Consider the following 13,456-nt stretch of genomic DNA (forward strand, 5'->3'; position numbering starts at 1 on the left):
TAATAATAAATAAATAAACAATAAATATCGAGAACATGAGATGAAGAGTAGTTGAAAATGAGTCCATAGGTGGTGGAAACTTTTCAATGATGAAGCAAGTGAAATTGAGTAAAGTAATCCCATTTGGTTCATCTTAATTATTTTAATAAAAAATTAGATAATTGAAAGTCCTCTAGTGTGAAATGCCTGGAGTATTCCATTGCCTCGCACTCAATCATCCTTGAAGTTCCAAGAGTTTGGAACCTGATATTCAAAAGTTAAGCTCTTTGGAATTAGTGTCCTTGGTGATGAAACGTTCTGCAAAGCTACACAACTATGTGCCTTTTTATTCATTCCCCTTTCAGCTGTATTTCCTTTTATGAAGTGATTCGTGAGCAGACACAGTGTTACAGGCACAACTCATCTAACCTAAATTGACCTCTTCCTGTTACAATGTGAGGTCTGACAGCCTAAAACATGTCTATATCCAACATGTATCCAATCTAGTTGATGGTGGCCATAACCAGCAAGTCTTGAGTCCTGATGTAGGCTCTCAGCCTGAAATATCAACAGTTTATTCCTCTCCATAAATGAAGCCTGCCCTGTTAAGTTTCTCCAGCATTTTCGTGTATAAGTCTTGATAATTTTCATTCTAACTGAGGTGGGCTGATTCCTATGGCTGACTCTTCATCACTACCCTGTTTATAATAGAGTGCCAAGTGTCAACCCTGCTGGTGCCATTCTGATCCTTTAATCATCTGAATTCTTGGAGTTGTAAGCTGGAGTTGGCAATAAGTACTGATCTGAAGTTGGAGGGCATAATAAGCACCTTCAATTATATTCGCAGTTGTGCAAGACTGAACCGGGACATAGAATTTGCTCTTTTTCAACTAGAATCAACATAATGGTCACATTCAAAATTCAAAGTAAATTTATTATTACAGTACATATATGTCATCATATACAACCCTAAGATTCATTTTCTTGTGGGCATACTCAGTAATCCAAGAAAAACAATAGAATCAATGAAAGGCCGTACGCAACAGAACGGGAAAAACAACCAAAGTAAAAAAAAGGCAACAAACTGCGCAAGTACAAAAAATAATAAAAATAAATAAATAAATAAATAAATAAATAAGCAATCAATATTGAGAGCATGTGTTGAAGAGCTTCATAAACAAGTCTGTATCCAAACTGTGTGTATAATTCTCCCTCCATGCAACATTACGATTCCAGCCTTTATCACACAGACTATATGTTCATTGCTGGTACTGTGCATGCAAACACTCAGATGACATCGGGAACAGTAAGCCCTTAATAAATTGCCCATTGCTTTAGCACATATTAGATTCCTAATGTACTGGTTATGGCCTCCATAATATACTGGATAGGCACAGGAGTACATTCAGCCAGAGACTCATTCCACCGAGATGTAACACTGAGCGTCATAGGAAGTCATTCCTGCCTGTGGCCATCAAACTTTGCAACTCCTCCCTCGGAGTGTCAGACACCCTGAGCCAATGGGCTGGTCCTGGACTTATTTCCACTTGGCGTAATTTACTTATTATTATTTAATTACTTATAGTTTTATATTGCTATACTTCTACACTATTTTTGGTTGGTGCAACTGTAACAAAACTTAATTTCCCTCAGGAATCAATGAAGTATGTCTGTCTGTAAATTTGGCCATGGCTTTACACTTAATTGGAATCTCTTGTAATACTTTTGGGGTATTATTTTAGATTCATGGGAATGATCCCAGGATTGAATGGGTTGAGGAGTGTTTGATGGCTCTGGGCATTTTCCCTCTGGAGTTTAGAAGAATGTGGGGGGATCTCATTGAAACCTATCAAATACTGAATGGCCTAGTCAGAATGGACATGGAGAGGATGCTTCCTATGGTGGGGGATCAGAAAAAACAGACTCAGAATACAAGAAAACATGAGGAAATCTGCAGATGCTGGAAATTCAAACAACACACATAAAATGCTGGGGGAACACAGCAGGCCAGGCAGTATCTATAGGAAGAAGTCCTGATGAAGGGTCTCGGCCTGAAACATCAACAGTGCTTCTTCCTATAGATGCTGCCTGGACTGCTGTGTTCCACCAGCATTTTGTGTCAGAATACAAGAATGTTCCTTTAGAACAGAGATGAAGTAGAATCTCTTTCACCAGGGGGTGGTGAATCTGTGATTAGTTACCACAAATTGCTCTAGAGGCCAAGTCATTTGGGTACATTTAAAACAGAGGTTGATAAGATCCTGATTAGTAAGGAGTTTGAAGGTCATGGAGAGAATAAGTCTGAGAGGGATAATAAAGCAGCCATGATAGAATTGCAGAGCAGACTAGATGGGCTGAATTGCCTAATTCTGCTCGTATGTGTTATGGTCTTATGGTCCTATTTAGGATTAACATTCATCACCGTTGTTGTTTTAATATTTTAACTCTGTGGGGTAATGTTAGAAAAATAACGTTCCTTCCTTGTTGCAGAAACTCGACGTACTGTATGAAGGTGACAATGTCCCTGATGGTGGCAGAAAACGACTCAGGACTTTGCTACAACAGTATGATCAGAAATTTGGAGAAAGCTGAAATTACTAAAAGCAAAGAGATCTTCTGCCCAGACATTGAAGACTTCATCACAACTGATCAAGATATTGATATTGTTTGGTACAAGGTAAAAACAAACACTTTGAATAAATCAAATCAGTTACTATAACATAACTGTTATGAGACTTTTTCCTGATGTTACCCTCTATTCATTAAAATGATGTAACCTGTATATGATGAGGGGGATCTCATTGAAACCTATCAAATATTGAAAGGCTTGGACAGAGTGGACAGTGATAGTATATTTTCTAACGTGAGGAAAGTCTAGGAACAGAGAGAAGACCTCCGATTAGAAGGGCATCGTTTAGAACAGAGATAAAGAAAGATTTCTTTAAGGAGAGAGTGCTGAATCTGTGGAATTAATTACCATGGACAGCTGTGGAGGTCAAGTCATTGGATTTATTGTGGCAAGCATTTGGTCCATGAGGCCAGATGAGAAAGCTCTTTTAACTCAACAACTGTTTTTATTGTGAGAAGTACAAAAACATACCAGACGCAATGGCCCAGGGAGAGAACCCACTCAGTCACATACAGACGGTGAAGGTGATTATTGCACATCCCGGTTTCAGTAAGGGTGACCCACAAACACACATGTGAATAACTGTATAACCCAAGCTAAAATGTAACTATAAATGAACTTGAACATCACACCATAATCCCATAACAGTATTTTAACACAAGAACAATAAATAGTGCTGGCCAGTATGAACACTGGGTTGGGCTGTCGACCATACTCCCCCAGCCTCCCGGAGCACAACATTGTCCCCATCTGAGAGGTCAGTTTTCCCCGATATCTCCAGAGTCCACAACAAAGTCCAAAAGTCCTGGTGGGGGGGGGCAACGTTACCTCATGGGGTGCTCAGGAATTTCTGGAGGCACTGTTTGCTGAGGTAAGAGGCAGGGCACCCAGAGTGTCACTTCCTTCCTTCAGTCTCACCGGGTCGGTGGTGACCAAGGTCCAATATGGTGCCCGCTGGTCCCTGTGCAGCACGATGGCCTTTCGCTGCTCAGGCTATTGCACCCAGTATACCACATTGGAGATGCAGTTGAGCCCTTCCAGTGGCTTTCCAGATTGGGGAATAGTCCCAGCTTCCATGTGGGGCAGCGACCCATACTGGGGCCCCCACCAGGTACTGCTGCATTAGTACCCCTGCCCCTTCTAGGATGTGCAAACCTCAAAGCAGGGCACCAACAGCTGCACGCCCTGCCCGTGCCCAGGCCAGTAGAAGTGTTCACACAGCTTGCCCAACGTCTTTGTGACCCCAAAATGGGCAACCCAACCCCCCTCCCCCAGGCTTTGCACCGACCGCAGCACCGTGGTGCAGAGCCCCTCAGGGAACCACCAGCTGCAGGAGATGCCGGTCCCCATCGGGAAACTGCCACGGCCAGAACAACAACTCGTCGCGCACCTCCAGCATTCCCCACTGAGCTCTGGATCCAGGACGGAGACCTCTGCCCACTCCGGCCACCATCCCACACTCAGCCAGCTGCTCACCTGGGCCGGCATGAGATCGCTCACCTGCCCACTACTCAGGTTCTTGTCAGTGGTGGAAGGGTCTACCTGAACATCGCCTCCACCGCTTGCCCTTGGTTCCGCTGTGTTGCGTTGGGGTGTGCTGCCCTGCAGCGGGCTGCGGTGAGACCAGTGGCAGTTGTTGCTGCTCCAGGAGATGCCCTGCCGGAGAGCCACAGGTTTGGTGCTAATGCAGAATGTTGCCCCCCGACACATCCACGCAGCCCCCCCCTCCCCCCACCCAGCAGCTCGTCAGCTCCAGCCCATTGCTGCAGGACTCCAGATGTCAGCTAGCCCTACCTCGTGCCCCACTGTGTTTTTCCCCACTGCGATGCGCAGCCTCCTCTTCCCTCGCATCGCTGCACAATCACTGGTGACCATAGCCGGCTGGATTGCCATTGTTGACCACCCAGGTGGGATGCCTGGTCCGTTGTTGTGGGGGACACCCAGACAGATGGTGGTGATAGTTGACCCCATGTTCACTAATGCATGACATTTGATGCCCTGCACCACGCAGTCCATGTTTAAGCCTTGCTCTTCACCCAAGCGGCCCACCCAGAGAGCAACCGTGGAGAGATTCTGCTGGAGGTCTCAGGCAGTGCCACCCACTTGGTGTTTCCCGATGGCTGTACGGGGCTGTGCTGTGGCGATGGTCAGGCCTTTCTCCTGGGCTCTGCATCTTCAGTTTCCTGCTCTGCCTGGGCTTTTGGAAATGCTAGAACACTTTGGGATGCTAAAATTGCTTCTGTCATTTCCACCTCAGCCAGCACCTCATCTAGCGATGATGGTGATGTCAGGCGAACTTGTTGCCGAAGGTGCTCCGGCATCAGTGCCTTTACAAAGGCATGGAGAGCAAGCTGTTACTGGGCCGTGGGAGAGAACTGGGGGCAGCCATGCTGAGCACAGAGATTGAGGTCTGCTGTGAACGCCCCCGGGCTTTCTCCCACATGGCGCTGTCTGCTGCCTAGTTCTTCCCTCATTGCTTCTCCCAATAGACTCTGCTCAAAACATCGCTCCAGCACTGCTGTGAGGGCCCTGTTGTCATGCTGCCTAGCCGCTGTTAAGTTAAGGAGGGTCTGCAGGGCATCCCCCTCCAGCGCCAGGGCAAGGAGCACTGCCGTCTTGGTGAGACTCCACCCACGGTGCCATGCGGCAAGCTTGACTTGCCCCAGGTGGCTGGTACCATTGTACCTGGGAAGCTTCAGGGTGGACCTGGTGCTGTTTATTCCTGCGGCCCATTGGTTTGGTGGTAGCGGTGCTGCCTGCTGTGTTCCCGTCCTCCCACGGGAGCCTGGATACGCTCACTCCATCGGGCTTCCCTGGGATAGCACCATGTTTCGTTCCCTTGCTCTCCCTCTGGGTACGCCTTCATGAGCCCAGCCCAGCCCAGCCCAGTGGTGCGGGGGAGCCGGACTGCTCAGTCCTTCAACCTGCTCCCTGGGTCTTCAGATGCTCTGTCTGATGTTGTAGCTCTTCAATCTCATTGTCAAATTCTGATCCCACTCTCGAAACCAATTGTGGCAAGCACTTGGCTCATGATAACAAACAAGAAAGCCCATTTAACTCAACTGCGGGTTTTATTGCAACAAGCACAAAAGCAGAGCGGGCGCTATGGACTAGGGAGAGAATGCACTCAGTCGCATACAGACGGGGGAGGTGATTATTATACACCCCAGTTACAGTCAGGGGTGACCCACAAACACACAAGCAAATAACTGTAAACCCAAGCTAAAATGTAACAATAAATGAACTTGAACATCCTACCATAATCCCACAGAAACATTTTGTCGCAAGAACATTGAATAGCGCTGGTCATTAGGAATCCTGGGGCAGGCTGTCGACCACGTACACCCACCCCGCCCCCCACACTGAGTGCCACAATATTTAAAATGAGGTGGTTGATAGGTTCTTGAATACTCTGGGCATCAAGAGTTAAGGGCTGAGGCAGGAGAATGGAGTTAAGAAGGATAATAAATCGGACTTGATAGAATCAAAAAGCAGACTCATTGGTCTGAATGATATAATTCTGTTCTTTGTCTTGTGGTCTAAATCAATCCAATTGCTTTAACACAGCTGAAGCAGGAGTTTGTCTTGATGTCACTTTCCTTTCAATAAAATGATGTAACCTGTCCTGCCATGCAGCATCCACCCTGCCTAAGCATTCCCAGCCAAGATAGAAAACTTGGCAACTTATATTGTGGGCAACATTTCAATTTACTTGAATTATGAGTTAAAATAATTAACTCATAATAATTAAAATAATAATAATAATTAAAAGGATTTTTTAAAATGGTGCATGATAGTGAAATTCCATGATGATTTTCATGATCAGCAGCCCAAAATCCATATGGTACATCCAAAAGTATTCAGGAAGCAAAATCTTTGATGTACAGTGATATCTGCCATTTCCTCTTCACACCTGTCCTACTGGTTACCATAAGTATGATTATTTTCTAAGGTACAATATACACCAAAAACCCACTGCATCTCTGCTGACTGAAATAGTTCACCGCCTAATCTCACTTTCCATCCCTAAGGCCAAAGGGTTGCAGAGACACAGTGTGGTAAATGGCCTTCCGTTCTGTAACTTGCTGTAATGCAATCACGCTTGTCCAGTCAAACTTCCCGTCAAATGTAAACCAACAAAATGCTGGTGGTACTCAGCAATTAGTCAGCAACTATGGAGGGAAATAAACATTCAACCTTTCAGTGTAAGCCCCTTCATTAGTCCTGATAAAGAGTCTCAGCCATAACATCAACTGGTTATTCCCCTCCATAGATGCTGCCTGACCTGTTGAGTTTCTCTAGCAGTTTATGTGTGTTGCTGTGGATTGCAGTCATTTACAGAATCTGTAAATTCTCCAGTGTTGTCCACATTGCGAGTTAGAAGAAGCAAATTACATCGTGGAAGACGGTTTTGTGGGGTCTGATTTAGATTGTTATTTTTACAATTACAGTGTGGAAGTGGTTTCTGCTATAATTTGTGAACTGTTTAAACAATGTTATTAAAACGTTGCACAGAGGAAATTGAAAATAGATTTGGAGGAATTATGTGCAAGGGCAGGATGTACATGCGGAGGTGTAAGATAATGCATAATGCCATAGGAACCAGAGAGCTGCACATACAGTGGAATCAAATGAAAAATAGAATTACAGGCTGGAAGTATCCAGTCAATGTGAAACTTTGGAAATGGCAGGTCAGATCCCATTGCTTCACCATGGCCCTTTGGGTCTTCAGGCTTAATATTGTAATACTCTTTATTGACAACAGCTAGGATTTCAATGCCATCATTCCCTCAAAACTAATCAATAAGCTTAAAGAGCTTGGCCTCAATACCTTCTTGTGTAATTGGATCCTCAATTTCCTCACTTGCACACCCCAGTCAGTTTGGATTGGGAAAAACTGCTCATCCACAACCTCCATCAGTTCAGTTGCTCCGCAAGGCTGTGTACTTAGCCGCCTGCTTGGCTCACTTCGTACCATAACTGTGAGGCTAAGCACAACTCCAATTCCATATTAAATTTTACTGTCAACACCAATATTGTTGGCTGAGTCAAAGGTGATGACAAATCAGCATATAGGAGGGAGACTGAAAGTCTGGCTGAGTGGGGCCATAACAACAACAGCCTCTCACTCAATGTCAGCAATATCAAGGAGCAGATCAAGATCCATGAGCCAGTCCTCATCAGGGAATCACAGGTGGAGATGGTCAGCAACCTTAAATTCCTCAGTGTTGTTATTTCGGAGGATCTGTCCTGGGCCCAACACACGATGAAACCATGGCAGTGCCTCTACTTCTGTGGAAGTCTGCCAAGATTCGACATGACATCTAAAACTTCAACAAACTGCAATAAATCAGGGGTGGAGAGTATATTGCATCATTGCCTGGTATGGAAGTACCAATGCCCTTGAATGGAAAATCCTTCAAAAAGTAATGGATGTGCCCAGTCCATCACAGGTAAAGCCACCCCCCCCCCCCCCCACCTGCCATCCCCACAATTAAGCACATCTACACAGAGCGCAGTAGCAGGAAAGCAGCATCAAGAACACCCACCAACAAGGCCGTGCTCTCTTCTCACTATTGCCATTAGGAAGAAGGTACAGGAGCTTCAGGATTCACATCACCAGGTTCAGGAACAGTTATTACCCCTCCTCAATCATCAGGCTCCTGAACCAGTTGGAATAACTTCACTTGCCCCATCACTGAATTGTTCCCACAACCTATGGACTCAAATTGAAGGACTCTTCAACTCATGTTCTCGATAGTTATTGTTTATTTATTTATCTACCTATGTATCTATTTATTTATTTATAGTTTGTATTTGCACAGTTTGTTGGCTTTTTCATATTGGGTGTCTGTCCCTCCTGTTAGATGCAGTCTTTGTGTATATCTGCAAGAAAACACATGGCAGCGTTATATATGGTGACATACTGGGACTTTGATAATAAATTTACTTTGAACTTTTTAAAGATGGGTGGAGAGAAAATGGGTTTGAATTTAATGATCAAAGGAGTACTGACAACCTGGCATTGAACTTGCTCTGGCAATACAAGGATTGCTGTCACAAGAAAGCAGCAGCCATCATCAAGGACCCCCACCACTCTGGCCACGCTCTCTTCCTGCTGCTGCCACCAAGAATGAGTTTCAGGAGCCAAATTTCCCACATCTCCAGGAACAGAAGCAGTGATCCATCACCCATCAGTCTCTGGAACCAGAGGGAATAGCTTCACTCAACGTCACTCATTCCAATACTGAACTATTAATTCCACAACCTATTGCTCACTTTCAAGGACCCTACAATACATATTCTCAAATTTTATTTATTATGATATCTTTTCTCATTTTATATTTCCACAGTTTGTCGTCCTTTGCACATTGGTTGTTTGTCATTTGTTGTGTGCAGTTTTTCATCGATTCTCTTATGTTTCTTTGTACTTACTGTGAATGTCCACATGAAAATGAATTTCAGAGTATGCATATCATATACGGACAGGATACCCAATGAAGAAGTTCTGCAGAGAACAAAATCAAAACGTAAATCACTTTAAAAAAAAAATCAGAAAACAGCAATCGAAATTCTTTGGACACATCATGCAGAGAGACATTAGAACATTTAGTTACAACTGGTTAGCTGGAGGGAAAAAGAAGCAGAGGCCAACAGAGAATGAGAATGATAGACGGATTAACATCATGGTTAGAAAAAGGGGAGGCAACAACTACAACTTGGAGGGTCAGGGACCGTGATGGATGGAGAGACATGATCGCCCACGCCGAATGGCAAGGCACCTGAACTAACATGGTAACATGTATGTATTTTGATAATAAATTTGCATTGAAATTTGAATTTTGAATAATAATGGTTATTGTTGAAGTAGAATGTTGCCTTATTTATAGAACATTGAACCTGGATACAGTACAGGCCCTTTGACCAACGATGTTTTGCTGACTTTTTAACTTGCTCTAAGATTAATTTAACCCTTCCCTCCATCATAGCTCTCCATTAATCTATCATCTATGTGCCTATCTAAGGGTTTCTTACATGAATCAAATGTACCTGTCTCTATTATCAGCCCGGCAGTGTATTCTATGCACTCACCACTATCTATGTAAAAGAACTTACCTCTAATATCCCTCTATATTTTCCTCTGATCACCTTAAAATTATAAACACAAGAGATTGTGCAAATGCTGGAAATCCAGTGTAACACACACAAAATTTCTCTCCGCTGGTGCTGCCTGACCTGCTGAGTCCCTCCAACAATTTGTGTGTGTTATCTTAAAATAATGTCCCCTCATGTTGGATATTTCTGCCCTGCAAAAAAGTCTTGGCTGTCCTCTCAATCTATGCCTCTTATCATCTTGTACAGTTCTATCAAGTTATCTCTCATCCTCCTTTGCTCCAAAGGGAAAAGCCTTAGCTTACTCACCCTATCCTCATAAGACAACTTATGGTTGCAGAGATAGAAGATTTAAATTTGAGATAATTAAACCTCATGCAAGGCCAAGAATTTCATTCACTTACAGATCTTCCATCACAGTTAACAAGTGTCCCTTTGGCTGATTATCCAACAAAATGTGATTCTGCAGGATATGAGGATAAATTAGTTCATTTGGTGATTAAATATTAAAGCTTTGATCATTTTATTATTGACTCTAGATGTACATTGCTTGCAAAGGTAAATTTTAATAACTATCCCTAATGGTCCTTAAAAGGGTAGATCAGCATCATCCTCCTGAATTATTACAAAGAATGTTGAAATATTAACACTTTGCTAACGTGTGAATGATGTGAAAAGCTATTGAAAATGGGAATGATTACATTGGTGGTGGTGGCATCCGTCAGTCTCGAGAGACCATGGATCTGCGCCTGGTGTTTCCAGGGCGCAGGCCTGGGCAAATTACATTGGTAGCATTCAATATTATGGTATATTATCCTGATGTGATTTTTTTTTTGTGGGGATTTTGAATTTGGTTGCACCAAGACCTTCATAGTCTTGTACAATGGATGATAGGTAGAGGGTGAGGTTTGATGTGGCTGATGAGTCTTATGTTTGGTCTGTAGAATTTGCTGTTGGAGGACATTGGAACTTGACAAGCCAGTGTGAGGGTTGATTTGGTTCTTACACACATAGAGTCATCAGGTTGTAAAAGGCCACAGCACAGATGAAGGCCGTTTGGCCTATCTAGTCTGTGCTGAAATGTTTCTGTGCTTAGTCCCATTGACCACACTTGGAAGATAGCCCTTCATACCCCTCCCATCCATGTAGTTATCCCAACTTCCCTTACGTGTTGCAATCGAACTTGCATCCGGCACTTCTGCTGATAGCTCATTCCATAAGCTGAATGAAGAAGTTCTCCCTCAAGTTCCATTTAAATATTTCACCTTTCACCCTTAACCAATTATTTCTCGTTTCAGCCTCACCCAACCTTCGTGTAAAAACCTGCCTGCATTTACCCTTCAAAATTTTTGTATATCTTTGTATACTTCACTCCTAAGTTATTCAGTCATTTCCTATTATTCGGGTCCTCAAGTCCCAGCAACATTCTTGTAACTTTTTTTTCAAACTTATTGAAAAATTTCCTATAGGTAGATAACATTGGAATTCTTTGAAGATAGAACAAGCAGATTAGACAAAGGAGAATTGGTTGATTTTGTGTACTTGGATTTTCAGAAGGCCGTTACAAGGTGCCATTCATGAGGCTGCTTAACAAGCTATGAGCCCATGATATTACAGGAAAGATTCTAGTATGGATAAAGCAGTGGCTGATTGGCAGGAGACAAAGAGTGGGAATCAAAAGAAACCTTTTCTGACTGTCTGTTGGAGACTAGTGGTGTTCCACAGGGGTCTGTGCGTTGAGTTTTATGTTATATGTCAATGATTTGGATGATGGATTGATAGCTATATTGCAAAGTTTGCAGATGATATGAAGATAGGTAGAGGGGCAGTTAGTTTTAAGGAAATAGAGAGGCTACAGAAGGACTGAGAAAGATTAGGAGAATGGGCAAAGAAATGGCAGATGGAATACAATGTCAGGAAGTGTATGGTCGTGCACTTTGGTAGAAGAACTGAAAGGGTCGGCTATTTTCTAAATGGACAGAAAATACAGGTGCCAGGGGACGTGGAAGTCCTTGTGCAGGATTCCCTAAAGGTTAACTTGCAGGTTGAGGCTGTGGTGAATAAGACAAATGTGATGTTACCATTCATTTTGAAGAAGACTCGAATATAAAAGCAAGGATGTAATGTTGAGATTTTATAAAGCACCAGTGACGCCTTACTTGGAGTATTGTGAGCATGGTCTGGGCCCCTTATCTTAGAAAGGATGTCCTGAAACTGGAGAGGGTTCAAAGGAGGTTCATGAAAATGATTCCAGGATTGAATGGCTTGTCATAGGAAGAACATTTGAAGGTTCGGGGCCTGTAGTCACTAGAATTCAGAAGAATGAGGGGTGACCTCATTGAAACCTATTGAATGGTGAAAGGCCTTGATAGAGTGGATGTGGAGAGGATGTCTCCTATGGTGGGAGAGTCTAAGACTAGGGGACACACCCTCAAAATAGAGGATTGTCCTTTTAGAATGGATATGAAGAGGAATATCTTAAGCCAGAGAGTGGTGAATCTGTGGAATTCTTTGCCATAAGCAGCTGTGGAGGTCAAGTCATTATGTATACTTAACGCAGAGGTTAATATATTCTCGATTAGTCAGGGCACGAAGGGATATGGAGAGATGGCAGGAGATTGGGGCTGAGAGGAAGCCATGATGAATCAGTGGAACAGACTTGATGGGTCAATTGGTCTAATTCTGCTCCTATATCTTATGGTCTTACAGTCTTATGATAACCACAACTACACAGAATGCTCCAAATTAAGCCTCACCAATGTCTCATAGAACTTCAACATAGCATCCAGACTCCTGTACTCAGTACTCTATGAAGTCCACCGTGCCACAAGCTCACTCTGTGACACTATCTGCCTGAGATGCCACTGTCAATGCGTCATGTATCTGTATCCCCAGAGCCCTTTGTTCTACTGTACTTGTCAGTGTCCTACCATTCAATGTGTGAAACCTACCATGGTCTGTCCTTCCAAAGTGCAACACCTCACACTTGTCTGCGTTAAATTTCATCCACTAATTCCCAGCCCGTTTTCCAGCTGATCCACATGCCACTGCAAGCCCCGAGGGCTTTCACTGTCCACAATGCCTCCAACTGGGTCATATCATTCAGATTGTTGATATAGATGACAACAACAATGGACCCAGCATCGATCCCTGCAGCACACTGCTCAGACAGTGAGAGAGGCAACCATTACTACCGCTGTCTGGCTTCTCCCTGTAAGCCAACATTGACTCCAGCTTACTACCACATTCTGAATGCCAAGCGATTAAACCTTCTTGACCAACTTCCCATGTGACGCTTCTTCCTCAGTGTGTGCATGACCTCCTTGTGTCCCTACCAAGACAGCTCAAATCTCTGGGTGTTTTCCAAGATGCTTCTAAAGCATTTGAAGAATTTCCCGTGGAAGTGGAGCAGCTTATATTGGCCTTATGGGACACACGGTGGAATCACACAACAAGGAGCACAGGAGGTGTATCGGTTTGGGTTACCCAGAGACATTTGCATTAACAGCACAAAAAAATTGTGCCATGCCAATGACTTTTGGGATCACCTGGCAAAGGAGGCCATTGAAATAAAACTAGAGGAAAAGAATTTTAACAAAGACGAAGGACGAAGGTCTCACTCTAAGTAAGAACTGGAATTTAATTGTAAAGAAGGCGGGAGAGCGGAAACACAATTAGATGAGGACTTACTAATTAGGAGGGATGGACTACAGGGGTATAATACCACCAGACTAG

The 13,456-nt window shown here is 43.6% G+C and overlaps 1 protein-coding gene across 3 annotated transcripts in view; it reads left to right on the forward strand.

Moving 5' to 3' along the window:
- il1rapl2 (interleukin 1 receptor accessory protein-like 2) overlaps window positions 1–13,456 on the forward strand; it is a 1,249,784-nt gene that overhangs the window by 678,585 nt on the left and 557,743 nt on the right. For all 3 annotated transcript variants that reach the window (XM_073057804.1, XM_073057805.1, XM_073057806.1), the window contains exon 4: window positions 2,470–2,656. In XM_073057804.1, the coding sequence (XP_072913905.1) occupies window positions 2,470–2,656 (187 nt within the window). The remainder of the gene's footprint in view (window positions 1–2,469; window positions 2,657–13,456) is intronic.

The sequence above is a fragment of the Hemitrygon akajei genome, chromosome 10 (assembly GCF_048418815.1).
Source record: "Hemitrygon akajei chromosome 10, sHemAka1.3, whole genome shotgun sequence".
NCBI classification, from domain to species: Eukaryota; Metazoa; Chordata; class Chondrichthyes; order Myliobatiformes; family Dasyatidae; genus Hemitrygon; species Hemitrygon akajei.